The sequence below is a fragment of the Pogona vitticeps genome, chromosome 6, assembly GCF_051106095.1.
Source record: "Pogona vitticeps strain Pit_001003342236 chromosome 6, PviZW2.1, whole genome shotgun sequence".
Classification (NCBI taxonomy): Eukaryota; Metazoa; Chordata; class Lepidosauria; order Squamata; family Agamidae; genus Pogona; species Pogona vitticeps.
Window position 1 is genome coordinate 86,206,067 of NC_135788.1, and position 15,930 is coordinate 86,221,996.

Here is a 15,930-nt window from a genome sequence, read left to right on the forward strand (position 1 = left end):
TGTTTTCCCTATTCGTAATAAAATAACTGGCCAGACAATAATAATACTAAGATGAGCTTTTAGTTCTATGAATTTCTGTTCACCTTAACAGTTCTTTTTTTTTTTACTTAAATATATGATTATAATATCACCACCAGCAACTAGGATGGAAACTTCCCAAAAGTGGAATGATTTGAATCATTTGTTACTGAGTAACTGGAAGGGTCAAGCCTGGTTAGTTGCAAAAATGGAAAAACTGACATGTAAAGAGGAACAGAAACACGAGACGGATTCATGGAAATCTTCTCTATTTTTCTTGCACATATTAATTCTGCCTCCACTGGACTATCCCAAGATCAGCGTAGGTTATAGAATAATATTCTGTGAATCATTATGAGAATGAGTTTCTGTTCACGGAATCACAAATGACTTTCTACTTAGTGACAGACTTTGAACTGACAATAATCTGTCACCCTCTTTGTCTCCATTGTCTTCATAGCATAAACCCTCTACTGTGGTAGTAGTTGATTTTTCATAACTGAGGGGTGTGTTTTTTTGCTAGCATCTGTACTGTAGATTATAAAGTACTATACTTAAAATAAGAAAAAAGAAAAAAGTGATGTCCAAGATATAATGAGAGCTGGTAAGTCAAGGGCTTAGATCAAATCACAGCCTGACAGAGTTCAAGTATCAACATTCCCTTGGCCACTGCCTTTTAGGAAACCAAAAAAATGTTCCTCCTGATGTTACAGATGAAGAACTGAGTGGGAAAGCACGGAACAGGCCCTTTTAGGCATGAGCACTGGAATGGGCAAGGCATGTAGCCCCTCACCAAAGAAGTCTAGGTTCTAACTCAAGAATATTCCCAAGCTATTTTGTGCAGGTGCTTTGCACCGGTCCTCCCAAGAGACTAGGGGAATAGAATTGGGGTTGAGGGGTAAGAATCCCAGCAGTTGAATTAGAGTGAGTCTTTGTCTCAGAAAAAAAGAAAAAGAAAAAAACACCTTGATTGATCACACAATAGAAACTAGAACTCAGAAACAATAAATTCTTCCAGTAGTTCTTGAAAAGAGAAGTTTAATCCAGAATGTATGTTGACTCTCTACATTTTCTCAATACTCTGGAGGAAGTCCCCCCCCCCATTTTTCTTCTGTCTAAAGATGGACTGAAACCTGTGCATGTATCTGTAATAAGTTACAAAACACATTCCTTTAAAAAAGAACCTATGCTGTGAACTAAAAGGATCAGAGGGACAAAGTTGGTGGCAAAGATTTCATACAACAGGGTGAGGCAGACCGGAAGTGGAGAGGAAATCTTCCTCATCTCTTCTAATAGTAGAACTTCCTAACATATATTGAAAGGTTCAGGCTCAGGACAAAGAATAGAAATGGTTTCAACTTACCCCATGTTTCACGGTTTTGGCAGCATGTGCTGCTTTTTTCTTTGTGTCGTATGGCGTGAGGATATCGATAATGGCCATGAAATAGACCTCCTTCTTAGGAGCACCTAATTAAAATCAGAGAAAGATCAAGGAGAGAGAGAGAGAGATTGACAGTGGTTTACAAAGCAGCAGCATACACATTTCAGGCTTGCCGTTTTCTTTAAATAACAAACACAGCTTAAGTTTTGCACACACAAGGCCTAAGGATGATCTTTTAAACCCAGCAGATACAATGAGGTACCGCCCAAAACATCTTTGTGGAAATGATTGATTTGCTGGAGCAGGTAAGGAAAGAAGCAGTTGCCTTGAGCATATACAGTACACAGTCTCTCTCAGTCTCATCAACTGCATTATGCAAGCCTAGCAATTCATTTCTCCTGAATTTGGCCTCCATATCTACAATACACGTTTAACTTTTGACTGGAGGAGTATACGGAATATTTCCATATTTTAAAAAGTTTTTAAAAAGCAGTATGCTGCTCATACATATAGATAGGTAAATTGGAGGCCTGGGCAATGCTATTGCTGAGCATTATAATCACTGTAGCCCAATACAGACAGAGGTTGGGGAAGACTATGACAAGGACCTCTGGGGCACTTATGATTCAGAATAGTAATTTCCCAGTTTTCTTCATTCAGAAACACTTATCAAAAGGGTCTGGTCTGCCATGGAACCTGTTGGTTGCAAAGGAATCTGGGACTTTTTCTAGGACACATATCCACTTTCTGCAGGGTACATGCCATAAAATCAGGCACTTTTAAATCACTAGACAGTGCCTGCCACCAGCTGACTAGCCACTTTATTAAACATTTACAGTCAGATGATTTGTCGACAGCATTGCCTTCAACTTCCTCCCCACTCTTCCCAGGGTATCCCCTAACTCACTTTCATGGCTCTTCATAGCATAAACATCAACTGAGGGATCAAATTCTCCAGGTCCAAAAAACCGAGGGAAGTTGAGGAGGTTGCCAGGGCTGTCAGGCGGAGTCCCATAAGAACCAACGGGGTTTCCCCCAATGCCATCGTTCTCACACTCTTCATCTTCTGCTCGGTCCTCCACTTCCATCTCCTCCTGCTCTGCACGGTCCACATCATGAATCCCTACCAGCAAACTATAATCCATGATCTTCAGCTGAGCAAGGAACTGAAAGGCAACAGAAAGACAGTCTCTCCTTCTCATTCTCTTCTGCTGCTTTGATCTTACCAGCCAATTGCTTGAACCATACTGTAATTGGCTTCCACAAGATTCATACATCAGCTAGACAACTCCAGTCAATTTTTACCCAGGCTACTACTTAGAGCAGTGGTTCCTGACCTTGTATCTACAAATGTTCTTGGACTAGAACTCCCAGAAGCCTTGACTGCTAGCTGTGCTGGCCAGGATTTCTGGGAGTTGTAGTCCAAGAACATCTGGGGACCCAAGGTTGGGAATCACTGACATAGAGCAAATAGAAGTTAGTTTGTTATTTGGATTAGAACTCCCAACCAGCATGGCCACTGTTTATGTTGGCTAAAGTGTTCTAGTTTGGGAATTTTAAAAAATACCATAATTTTTACAAACTTCACTACCACCTCATCATCTTTTTGGTCTGATCTTCCTTTCTACTCTGGATTCCCCCTCTCTATTTGGTTCTGTACATGTCCATCATCTTCAATTATGGCTGGACTTTTCCACTGGTTAGTGTTTCCCCACTTTCTGAAAAATCAGCCTTGGCCAGTGAATTTTGTTTGTTTGTTTGTCTGGATTAAAACTTGAAGCATCCCTCCCTCCTGCAATGGGATAAATCAAGAATTTGCATCAGCACCTGTCAAAGCTCAGTGTGAAACCTCATAAAGTCATACTGACTCATTAGGTCACTTGATCAGGTCAAATGCACAGGCAGCTCAAGATGGGACTATGCAGTAATAGTCCATAACCCTCTTTGGCTGGGAAGTCAAATGATGGAAGAGAACCAGGAGACGTGAGACAACCAATCGAGAGCTACCAGGTGATATAAGGTTCCAGAACTGGCTAATATAAGAACTCCTCTCAGTTTGGGCAGCCTATCAATGAAAGAGGCCCAAAATACTTGTCTGCTCTCATGCTTGAGAGTCAGTTTAAGCTAAGTCTTCACACACACTGCCACTCACTCTGCATCAAGCACATGGTGAAAGGATCCTAGTTTTTCTGGTAGAAAAATCTCATGATGTACTTAGAAGGAGGATATTATGACCAGAGAGTGAATAAACAAAGAACAGCACCAGCTTTCTTGGCTGGAGAGTTGGCGTGAGATGGACTTTATGGAAGCCAGACAGAGGGCTAGAAAACCAGCTGGGGTCAAGATCCAGAATGTAAGGAAATGAAGGGATATGAAATTTAAGGAAAAATAATATCAAGGAACAAAGAAACCACATTTTCTGTGCAGAAAACACAGAAACCTGATTTTTCTGATATTTTCAATATATTTCCATTTATGTTCTACTTCAGGTTGAAAGCCTGCAAAAACTGCCTTTATCATATACCTGTATAGCAGGGGTGGGTAACTGTAGACCTCCATATGTTTTTAGACTACAACTACCATAATTCTTCACCAAAAGGCATGCCACCAAAGGGTGGCAGGACTTGCCAAAACACACCCCGCACACCTGGAGGACCAGAACCACCTGCTCCTGGTTTACAGTACCTAGCCGTTTTTATTTTTTATGGCGAAGGAAGAGGATGAAAACTGAAAAAAAGCATTTGAGGGAACGATGGGTGGAGGATTCACAGATACCTGTGGAAATGAGATGCACAGCAGAGGAAGTGACATGGTGGAGTGGCAACTGGTGATGAACTAAAGAGGCGACAGATACTGTAGGTAGGAGGGGTCTACTCACCCTCAGCACCTGGGGTGTAGGGTGCTGTGGGTGAGTAGACCCTGGAGGCAGAAAAGGCTACCATGGGGCAGGGAATAGCCTTTGTGGTCTTTTTCCAGGTCTGTGGTTCTATTGTCATCACCCTTTTTTTGGCACACCCACATGCCTGCCCACAACACAGGACACTCTACCTCAACATCCCGCTTCAACTTCTCCAAAAAGTTCTTTTTGCTTTCCTCTCCAACATGAAGCTTTTGGCCTTCATTCAGAAAGTCATTGTCTTTAAACGTCGGCAGGTCTTTCGCCTACAGAGAAGAAGGACTGGACTGAAATCAGTGAAAACAAAAACAAAAGCTCTTGATTGTACAGAGATGTTGATGGGCTCTAAAGGGCTGACATGTATCCATGAATTAGGTTTGGTCAGGATAGGAAGTTTATAGAAAATACTGGCTCCATGTGCTGCCTTTGGAAGTTAAAGGAAAGGTACTTGTTTGTTGGAGTCTTGAAAATTACAACAAGAATGACCCCTCTGGTCTCTAGAGGATAAAGCTTAAACATCCAGACCTAAGCTTTTCCGACCCTGGTAGGAAGCCTCTAAGGCACAAAATGGCAACATCTGGTCTGTAGGCCATATACAACTTGTGACGTGCCCCTGCGTGTCCCCAGATTGTTTTAGTAGCCTGAGGCCCACGACACGTTCCCTCCTTTACATTGCAACCAGTTGATCTCTGTCAGCAATGTTCAATTAGAAAGACTGAAGTCCATGCTGAGTGTAACGTTTAACAAAAGCAGGTTTATTGGATACAGTTCGCTTAGTGGTCTCCAACCTTGGGCCTCCAGATGTTCTCGGACTTCAACTCCCAGAAATCCTGGCCAGCAGAGGTGATGGTGAAGGCTTCTGGGAGTTGTAGTCCAAGAACATCTGGAGGCCCAAGGTTGGGGACCACTTAAACAGGTTCTTCAAAGACTTTGAAGTATTCAGTAGTTTTGTAATAACTTGTTTCACTCTTAACTCTGTATCAGTTCCACACTCCTAACTGCCTCCCTTAACTCCTCACTCTACCACACTCTCTAACTCCCACAGACTAGCTTCTTACTTTCAGACTCTCATCTCTAACTCTGACTAACTCACTCACAAAAACTCCTCTTCTCTGCCTCATCCCTCCCTTCTAGTTTCTCTGGCTCTGCCACCTAACAACTCCCATTGGTTTGTGCAAATAACCTCCTACATAAGTCAAAGCAGGGTGATCACCACACAACCCCTGTCCTCTGGCTGTATATCACAGCCTCCATCATCTTTCATAACCCTTTTGCCACCATATTGGCAACATTTAAACAATGAGGCAATGGTCAAAACACACATGCACATACAAGACTTCCATTTAAGAAAAGGTATGTGAGGACCATGCACCTTCATTCAAGTGGAACATCATTGTTGGAAGCCTCCTGGATCAGGAGAACAACCTTTATTTTCTTCTGTATTTTAAAAGATCATCAGGCAGACAGACAAATGAAACCAAATGGGACTCTTATCTTCTTTGTTACACAACACCCTTATTTATTACAGTGTGAAACACTTGTTTCTGTAGTGTGGGCCCTGTTATTTTAATGCAATGGTTTACCAATTAACCTGCTCCTCTGAGAGGATTTTCTATCTGTTGCCACAGATGTGAGCTTCTCAAAATGTAACCAAGACCCACAAGGGGTTATGGATTCTTGAATGTCCTTAGAATGTTCTGGAATTTAATGCTGGAAGTCAAAGTTCTGCCACAGGAACAAGGGCACTAAGGTCAAGGGATTTGGTCCACACTCTGAAATACTCATAATTCTATCAGTTTTTTTAATCATTAATCTGAATATCTAATCAACTGGCAGTTCTTAAAATAGAAGGAACACCATCTGGCCTTTCTGGATTAGAATTTTTAAAGGGGGTCAGAATGAGGGAAAGGAGAATTAAAATGTCTTCTTCAATAACCAAATGGAAAAATCACACAAAAATAAAATGAAACAGTTACAAATTAAGCAGTTTAAGAAAACCCCATGTTCACTGCATTCTCTCTCTCTCTCTCTCTCTCTCTCTCACACACACACACACACACACACACACACACACAGACAAAGTTTGTGAATCAAGGTCAGGTTGTGAATTATGTTTGTAACCACAGTGATGAATAATCCTAGCTGAGATACCCCAACACACAGTTTGAGATACCCCAACACACAGTTTGAAAGGTCTAAACGGAGTCAAGGCTATGGGATTTTGAGAACTCTGATAGAGAAAGCAAATGCCTCATATCTTTGAAGCACCAAACACAATCCAGAAATCATCTTAGAACTGCAGACCTGGAAGGGGCTCTATAGATCATCGAGCCCAGCCCCTGCCAAGGAGGCACAGTGAGGGTTTAAACCCCCAACCTCTGGCTCCACAGCCAGATGCCTAAACCACTGAACTATCCAGCAGTTCATCTGGGTTCCCCATCCAGGAAAGTCACAATGGGACCTTCCCTTCATTTGCTTTTATTACTTCTAGGTAATCCAACGCCTCCTCCCACCAAGGTCTACCCGGATCACCCGCGCGAGTCAGGAGGTGAGGCTGAGGAGCCTGACGCCTAGAGAGGCCCGGAAGGAGAAGACACAAAACCGGGCCTTCTCGGCGGTGGCTCCTCGCCTCTGGAACAATCTCCCTCTGGCGATTCGCACAGCCCCCACGCTGGGCACCTTTAAAACCCAATTAAAAACATGGCTGTTTATTCAGGCCTTCCCTCCAGCCAACTCTTGATTTTTTTCTTACTTTTCCTTTTTATCTTTACTGCTGTTCTTGTTTGATTATTATGTATTTGTCTATGTTTTATTATTTGATTTTATATTTGGAAGCCGCCTAGAGTGGTTCGGTGGGCCAGATAGGTGGGGTATAAATTAAATAAATAAATAAATATCTACTCAGAACCATATCCCAATAAGACAAATGCAATTTACTCCTAGGTAGAGTGCAGTCTTAATGGCTGCTCAAATCCAAGGAAGTCTGCCTTTTACGCCGTCACTAACTGCAACTGGTCCTTACAGATAAATAAACTAAGGCCCTCTTCTCCAAAGTGACACAATCCTGGTGATTTCAACTACAACTCCCTTCCTCCCCAGCCAGAATGCTGCCAATGGCCATGCTGCAATTCCCACATATTTGGAAGGCACCACCCTGGAGAAGGCTGGAAAACCATTTTAGTTGCCTGGTCTACAGAATGAAGCTTGCCGCTTGAATAGGAACAGTACACTAAAGGGTGTGTAGATAACAATAATCTGAAGCTGAGAGCGGGTGGGAAGGCAAGAATGCTACTTTTCCTCCCTGCCAAAGGGCAAGCCCACATTCCCTCACACCCTATGTGGGTAATCTATACTCCCCGGTAGTTGCTCGTGTGGTCTGCCAAGGTCCTTGCTTTCCCCTTCCTCATTACTGATTTTGCTGCTGATTTCACGGGTTGTTTTCTTCAGCCTGGTCCCTCAAAAAGGCAAAAGGGGCCATCTTCTACCAAGAGCTTACCAGAGATGCTGCTGCTGCTACTTTCAATTCTACAAAAAAATCCCTTTCCCTACAAGCATCAATATCATCCTATTTTCTAGCTGATGACAGTGCAGCTCTGTTCTGCTCAGGGTGGTCTACAGTTGGGTATTTCAGTTCATGTTTAGAACTGACAGAGGAAAAAATTTAGAAAAACAAGGATGACTTCTCTCACCTTGAGGCACCCAGTGAGGAGAAAAAAGGAAGAGGAGGAGAAAATGTTTGAATAAAAGTAAATTATAATGCTTCTGAACAACCAATGAAGAACAGCACCCTTTAAGTTTGTTTTGTTCATGCTTGCCATGCCTGCCTTAACTTAATCTTAAAGGGACATCATTTGATGAAGATCATCAGATAAAGATGCTCTGAAGGGTGCCAGAGTGAAGCAAGCTACCTGACTGGCAGACATTAGGCAGGGAATGGGAGAATGGCTCTCAGTTAGTTCTTGTGTAGTTGAACAGATGCCTGTGGGGATACCCATAGGGAAGAGCAAGGGTGAAGTGAGAGAGAAGGCAGAAGGAGAAAAGGAAGAGGGAAAGAGAGTAGATAGAGGGGGGGCAAAAGGAGAGGGAGTAAACAGGGTGGAGAGGGAGCTCAAAAGAGAGAAGGGAGTAAGAGGTGAGGAGAAAAAGGGGAGGAGAAAAGATGCACGTCCCCATCAACTTCAGGCTGAGACTCTCCCACCTCTAATGGTTTGTGGGAATGCGCCCTCTACTATGAGAAGGCCATCTACTTTTGCCTCATACCAACAATTGTGTACCCAAAGAAAAAAGGACTTTACTCACAGAAACCCTTACCATAACTGAACAAAGCAAAAGGAGTGTTTTGCAATGTACCTACAATTCCGCTGAAATCCTGTTGCTTAGCATAGTAAGTCATATTAGAATAGGCCCACTAAATCAATGGGGATTTGGTGAGTCAATTCCTCCAAACATTCCATTGATTCTAAACGGTCTACTCTAGTTGTGGTTTATTACATAAAGTAAGTCACAACTCAAATAGGCCCAAGGAATTAATGGATTCATGGAATCCCCACAGGATTTCTGTCATTATAAATTATAAAATATTTTAATAGTATTACATTGTTATTGCTTGTATTACTATTTTATTATTGTGGGAATTCTATTTTATGGTGGGGTTTACAGTATTTTGATATGGTTTGATTTTGATGAAGCATTGCATTTGATAATATTGGAAGCAGTCCTCTGTAAAGGTAGCTGAAAATACTGTAGATCAAGAAATCTATTATTTTCCTTAAAAATTAGTGGACAGAACATCTGGAGAGGCAGGGAGCATTTTTTGCAATTCAACAACTTCTGGAGGCCATGCTGTCTCCATTCTGGCTACAAAGGTAGATCTCTGTCCCCTTTGCTGTACCCATCTCAAAAATATCTAGAGAGACACTTGTAGCTTTATTAGGATTCTCTTTGGCCTTGTTTCCCAAATGGCCTCCCAATAACTGTCCTTACCTTTTCCTTGTCACTGGCTTCTCTTGCTACCGTTGAACCCTAGAGGAGAGAGCAAGTACAGTGGAGAGATGAGAGAGGGAGAGCCGGGCAGTGTAGTCATTCTAAAAAGCCAACACTGAACCCTAATTAACTAAAAGCTTTTCTGCAAACACAATGTACCTTCATTTGTTCTTATTCCCTTGAATCACTGTTTTCTTCCAAAGATACAATATTTGCCCAAGACGTCTTTGAAAATTTGATGTTCCCTACAATTAGGTCTTTTGAAAACTACAGGTCTCACAATGGCTAGTAATGCAAAATCCATATACAGAGGAGATATGCCCCAATCATCAGATACAAAAAAATTCAAATTAAAAAAAAAAATCAAAGGATGGCCCACCACTTTGTACAAGAGAGGAGTGAGTGTTCCATGGCACTGGCTGTGACCCAGTGCACTGTCCACATTACTGCCCCTTACCTTTAAATCATATTTCCGATGCACTGTTAACCGGTGGCTAAAAACATTCCTGGTGACCACCATATATGTTTCCACCCCATCGACAGTAAGCCTATACATGCCGAGGAACTGAGGGAGAAGTGTATTTCCATGGCATTCCACAATAAACTAAAAGGGGTCGGGGGGGGGGAGAGTGAGAAGGAAAAATGAAGTCAGTCAATGTTAGGTTACAGCTCTGTGAAACAGCTTGAGCAGGAGGAGGAGGAGCATGGGGCAACACCAAATCTCCAGAGCGAGGAGAGAGCAGTGAAGGCAAGTGGGCACAGAGAGAAAACAAAGCCGCCAAGGACATAAAGAGACTCCTCAAAATGTTTTCATTAATCAACACATTCTAAAAAAGCCTATAAATCCTTTGTCGGCAGCAGACAAATATATAGTTTGCGTACTCTGGAAACCATCCAAAATGGACTTCTCAGGCTTCTCTAGATTGCACAGTCTTATAGACTTTTCCAAAATGAGTTGGCCATTTTAATAGGCACAGGCAAAGTGAGAACATGTTTTCTCCCCCAGTTTTTGTTTTGTTTTCCCTCTTTTTCTCTTGAAAAACCAAATTTGCTGGTTGAACTGTGGGATTCCAAACAGCAAGTTGTCATTGGCCATGTTGCTCTAAGGTAGGGTTTCCCAACCTTGGGTCCCCAGATCTTCTTGGACTTAAACTCCCAGAAGCCTTCACCACTAGCTGGGCTGGTCAGGGTTTCTGGGAGTTGTAGTTCAAGAACGTATTGGGACCCAAAGTTGGGAAACACTGCCCTATGATTAGTAATGGTATCCCTCTCTCTCTGGGATCTTTAGGGGTGGGTTATCTGTGGCTAATCAAAGCAGGTACATTTTTTTCTACAAATACCCGTAAAATGGTAGTGAGACTGGATTCCTGCATGGTTGAAGATCTAAGTCATTTCCTGGGAATAATCAGAGAAATAACACTGGCCAGAGGACTAAAACCAACCCAGATGAATCCACTGCACTTTCGATTAGGACTCCAAAGATATGGGCTCAAATCTTCAAAAACCCATTAAGTTTACTGGGTGTCCACAGGCCAGGGCCACCTGACCTGACTCACAGGGTTGTTGTAAGGATTTAGGGAAAGGAGAACCATCAGGGTCACCTTCAGTTCACCGAAGGAGAGGTGGGATACAAATGTAACAGATACATAAACTGCCTCTCCTGTTTTCTGATGTTGGGATGACAGAAAACTTCCTGTAGGAGTAACTGCCCAAACAGGAGTGTCAACTGAGAGGCTCCTTCTTCAACAAGTTAACTATCCTGAGACATACGATGGTATGTAATGTCCCTTTTCCTCCTCCAGCTCCCCTACTTGGTGGTACTTCTTTAGTATGTTGTGCATCTCTGCAACGTCTTCACTTGACACCGCCTTGATGACAAAGCGCCGGTCGTAAGTGGTGAGGAAACGGACCCCACATCGGCCATGGCTATCGCTGTACACTGGGGCACTCCGTGTCACAGAATTCTACAAAGAAAAGGAAAAAAATTGTAGGGCACAACAGAAGAATATACAGTATAGGAGATGGTCCAAACCAGGCCTTTAGGATGAGTTAATGTTGGTTGATGAGAGAACATGAAGCATGCTGCATGTTGCATACTGCAGTGAAAACACTTCACGGCAGGGCTGTGCCAGCCAGGCCCTGTGTTACACAGGCACTGTTACTCTGCTGAATGTTGAGCTAGAACCAAGAAGAAAGCAGCTCACTCTTCTTAGACCCTCCTTGTACACAAACCCCGCAAAATTACAATTCTTGTGTTTCAACTCTTTGACATTTCCATTTATTTTTTTTAAATTGCTTTTACAAAGAAGAGGTCAAGGAATTTAACAAGGTTTTCTTGAAAAGAAGCTAAACCGCACATGTAAACCTTCCTGTCCTCTAGGAATCCCCTTTAGGTATGAGTTAAAATGTTTATGAATAATCCAACTACTACAGCAAAAGATCAGTAATGAAAGGTTGAGCTAGCTAACCCTTTGGCAGCAAGTCTCTCATTTCGCCAATCCTATTAGCTTTCTACATCCCAAGGCATGCCCTGCTGACCGGCTGAGCTTACCCTGGGATGGGGGTGGGGTAGGCATTTATGCAGATTATGACGGGGAAGGGGAAGGGGAAGGAAGGAGATACAGGAAAGCATGAGGACTGGAAACATTCTGTTCCTTCCTGCAGTGTTTCCCTTTCCCACTCAGACTCTTTTGCATACACATATTCTCTCTCTTTCTCTCTCCCACCCCTTCTGGGAATTCAAGCTAGTTTTCAAAACCGCTAGTAACAACTGAAAAAGTGTTTGCCAAACCTTTCAATCCATGCCCTCTTCTGATAAGCACAAAAACTTCACACCCCCTCCCTTCGTCTGCCTCCCCCAATAATTACATTTAATTTTTTGTTTCAAAAATCAGATCAAAACATTTGTAAATTTGGAAAGCAGATACGCTACTGCATGCTAAACAATATGCTATGTAGTAAGAAAGCAGAGGTTATCATTGTTTTTCTCCATTTTCCAAACAAACAAAAATGGCTAGAATCCTATTGGTGTTAGGATAAGGCACATACTGTAAGCCAGAGGTTGAGAGATTGCTTGCCCACTGTATCTCCCTGACAGGAGCTGGACTTGATGATCCACAGGGTCCCTTCCAGCTCTGCAGTTCCAAGGTGGTGGTGATGATTATGATGATTTGCTGTGGCTAATTGGTGAGGTGCCAGGAGCATCTCAATCGTGCAACTGGGCCCATGACCAGAGGTGCATCCAAGACGGACTCCAGCACCTAATCAATTAACTGTGGCAAGTCCCTCAAACCTTAATGTAAATATCAGTAAGATTCTGGCCATTACAATACTGAAGTCACTTCCCTCCGCAAACTACATATACCTCTTCTGAAATCCTGATATACCCTTGCTGCAGGGAGGCACATCCCACTGGTTAATAATCACTGAGTTATAAGGACTGGAATCTTTCTATTCTTAAACATATGAAATCCAAAATAACCCATTATATACCAAGACTGATTTGTTATCAATTCTAAACCAGACTCTCACCTTCACAGCCTCACTCATACACAGACCAGTCCTGGGGAATGTAAACATGCTAGGCAGAGTGCATTGTGTGCTGTTGCTCCCTCTAAAGTTTATGCCATGTCCTTCTCTTTTCCTTTGTCCCCCACAGCCAACTAACAATGTTCTTCTCCTGCATCTCCCCCCCAATCTCTCCTTACCTTTCTTATCCTTAAAAAGACTATCTCTGATACATACCACAAGGATGCTAATGAAAAGTGCCTTTCCCTCTTCTTGTATCCTCAGCCTTGCATCAGTGTGGTATAGCGGTTGGAAAGGCAGATAAGGGCTGGGGAGGCCCAGGTTCTAAACCCCATTGAGCCATGAAGTTCACCAAACAATCTTAGACCAGGCATCGCCATTCCAGCTAACCTACCTTAGAGGATTGTTAGGAAGATTGATGTACACCACAGATTTGCCTTCACAAGATATACCACTTTAAGCACCTGAAAGGTGAGACTGACCCACAATAAATAATGGAAAAACAGATGTGAAGAACTGGAGAGCACCCCATGAGGTCCAACTCTTGCCTAAACAGGGGATCCACCTGCGAAGTATCCCTGAAAGATGGCTATACAACCTTTGCTTAAAATTTTCCAATGATGAGAGACTCCAATGGCTCATTATTTGTAACTGAAATGATCCTTTATTTACAATGCAGGAAAAAGAAAATAAATAATGCCAAAAAGGACCAATCTCCAACTTCTTCAGACAAGTGCAGAGGCATTAGATGAGATGGTACCACTTTGCTCCATACCTGATAATCTTGATCATCAATCCCAAACCTTTCCCGGAGATTTCGAAACACCAATGGACAGTATTCCTTAAACTTAAAGCGACTTGGCAGATTTTCTCTGGAAGTAGAAGCAGAGAAGTTGTAATTCACTATTAAGATGTAACTATATTCTAAATACATTCAAAGTGGAAAGCCACTTCAAGCATTCCATTTTTATCTTCTCATAACAATTTTTTTAAAATTTATTTTTCAAAATAGTTTTAAAGAGTTTTAAATGATATGTTGAAAACATGCAAAATGTGAATATGCCAGGTGTTAAAACACTGACTACAAAGGTCTTCTCATCAGACCACTGGGATAGGTCCAGTGTGTATAGATTTGTCTAGCGAGACTTGGCAACAATGTTTGTTGGCATTGTTATAATAAAGTTTGGTGATTTTTAAATACTGCGTTTAGAATTTCAAGTGCTGCATAAAAATTAAAAACAATACAAACTTTGCCCTGCAGGCCTACAATCTAAAAATAAAGCCAGGACAATGTTAGGAAAGGAAAGTGAGACAAATCAAAAGAAAAACGGGGAAGGATGCATGCTCTGTCCAAATACATTACACAGAAATCAATCAGGTGCAGCTGGAACAAATGACTGGAGAATTCTACTGCATCTGCAGAATTTCTGCCTCAATGCATCTCTCTTGAGCTAAGAAAGAACACAGTCCTGGAATAGATTAGGTTATTATGGTATATGGGAATCTCTGTTTTAATATATTTCTCAAACTCCATGTGGTTAAAATTATTTTCTAGTCCGAAATTTGCCAAAGCCATGCTGGCAGATACTTCCATAATCTAGCACTTTCTTCTGTGTACGTTTATACTCCTGTCAGTGTGCTCGTCAGATAAGTCTTTGCAGTCATCCACACTTGTGGAGAAATAATTCCCACCTTTGCAAAATATAGTATAGGCTTCCCTTTAAATAACATCTGGGATTATCACTGCTGTTCTCAAATAACGCTGTACATGTCCCATCTCAAACTGCTACCCATCTTCAGAAGAGCATATGAATTTCTCTTAGAATCACAGACTTGGAAAGTTCTTTGGGCATCGTTTAGTCCATCTTCAGCTCAGTGCAGGTTCTGCAGTACAAGAATATTCCTGGCATTGGACCACCAGCCGTTGCTTAAATATATCTTCAGTAAAAGAGCAGTTGCCATCTCTCAAGGCAGTTTATTCCACTGGTGAATAGGTCTTACTAGTACAAATGCTAACCTGAAATTTGTTTTCCTACAACTTAGACCTACTGTTCTTGTGCTCAGAAATAATGGACAAATAGGTTTGCTCCATCCTTTGCATTTTCAGAGATTTGGAGATTCCTATCAGCACCCCCCCCCCCTTAATCTTCTCTCCTCCGAAACTATGAATATCCAGCTTTTCCAACAGTTTCACTTGAAACCTCTCTCCAGGAGGATGCTGAGATGCTATGTAGGATTTATTGAGTGGTTGCTCAATCTGCCTAACAGTGGTATCATCAAGTCCACATGGTACCATCCTGTCAACAAGAATATCCTAATATATCTTGTCAAATACACTGCTGAAAACACAATGTGCCAGGTCAACAAAATGCCCATGTTATAATAACACTCTCAAAAAAGGTGACAAGTCTGGTCAAGCACAACTTATTCCTGCAAATTAAAGATTCCTGATAATCAATGCATTATCTTGCTCAAAGACCAACCACTTAATAATTAGTTCTAGAATTCTGCTCATGATTCACACCAGCAAGACTGGTCTATAGTTTCCTGGCTCTGTCTTTCTCCCCTTCTTAAAGAGAGAGGCCAATATTTGTCCATCTCAAGTCTCCTAGCCCTTCACTTGTTCTCCAAGAATTCTCCAAGACTACAGAGAGTGACTCTGAAATAAGGTCTGCATGCTCCTTCAGCCTCTAGGGATGTCATTTATCTGCCCATGGAGACCTGAGGTGATTTAAAGTAGATAAATGTTCTCTAACCACTTCTTGACTGGTTCAGCACGGCAAGTTCCTTATTATATACTACTGTTTGCTCTACACTTCCAAGGTCAAACAAAACCTCCCTTGTGAGAAATGACATGGACAAAGTAAGAGCTGAGTCTGCCTTCTCTTTGATACCTGTTAACAATTTACCATCTTAACCAAGCAGGGACTAGCCTTCCCTTGTACTATTTTTGTTGTCATTGTCTGTTTCTTTTTGCTTCTATCACAACGAAAGAAGCCCCTTTTCTTGTCTTTGGCACTCCAGCCTGGGCCCTTACCTGCCTGAGACCCACCTCACAGCTTCAGACTGTCTTCTTCCATTTCCCATTCCTGTCTCTTTTTAAGAATCAGCTTGTCTTCTGCAC

General features: G+C 42.1%; 1 protein-coding gene across 1 annotated transcript in view; it reads right to left on the reverse strand.

Moving 5' to 3' along the window:
- PIP4K2B (phosphatidylinositol-5-phosphate 4-kinase type 2 beta) overlaps positions 1-15,930 on the reverse strand; it is a 30,495-nt gene that overhangs the window by 4,369 nt on the left and 10,196 nt on the right. Inside the window, exons 3-9 of the mRNA XM_020814532.3 lie at positions 13,582-13,678; positions 11,090-11,242; positions 9,736-9,882; positions 9,279-9,317; positions 4,448-4,561; positions 2,307-2,565; positions 1,382-1,485 (exon numbers count right to left, since the gene is read on the reverse strand). Coding sequence (XP_020670191.2) covers positions 1,382-1,485; positions 2,307-2,565; positions 4,448-4,561; positions 9,279-9,317; positions 9,736-9,882; positions 11,090-11,242; positions 13,582-13,678 — 913 coding nt within the window. The remainder of the gene's footprint in view (positions 1-1,381; positions 1,486-2,306; positions 2,566-4,447; positions 4,562-9,278; positions 9,318-9,735; positions 9,883-11,089; positions 11,243-13,581; positions 13,679-15,930) is intronic.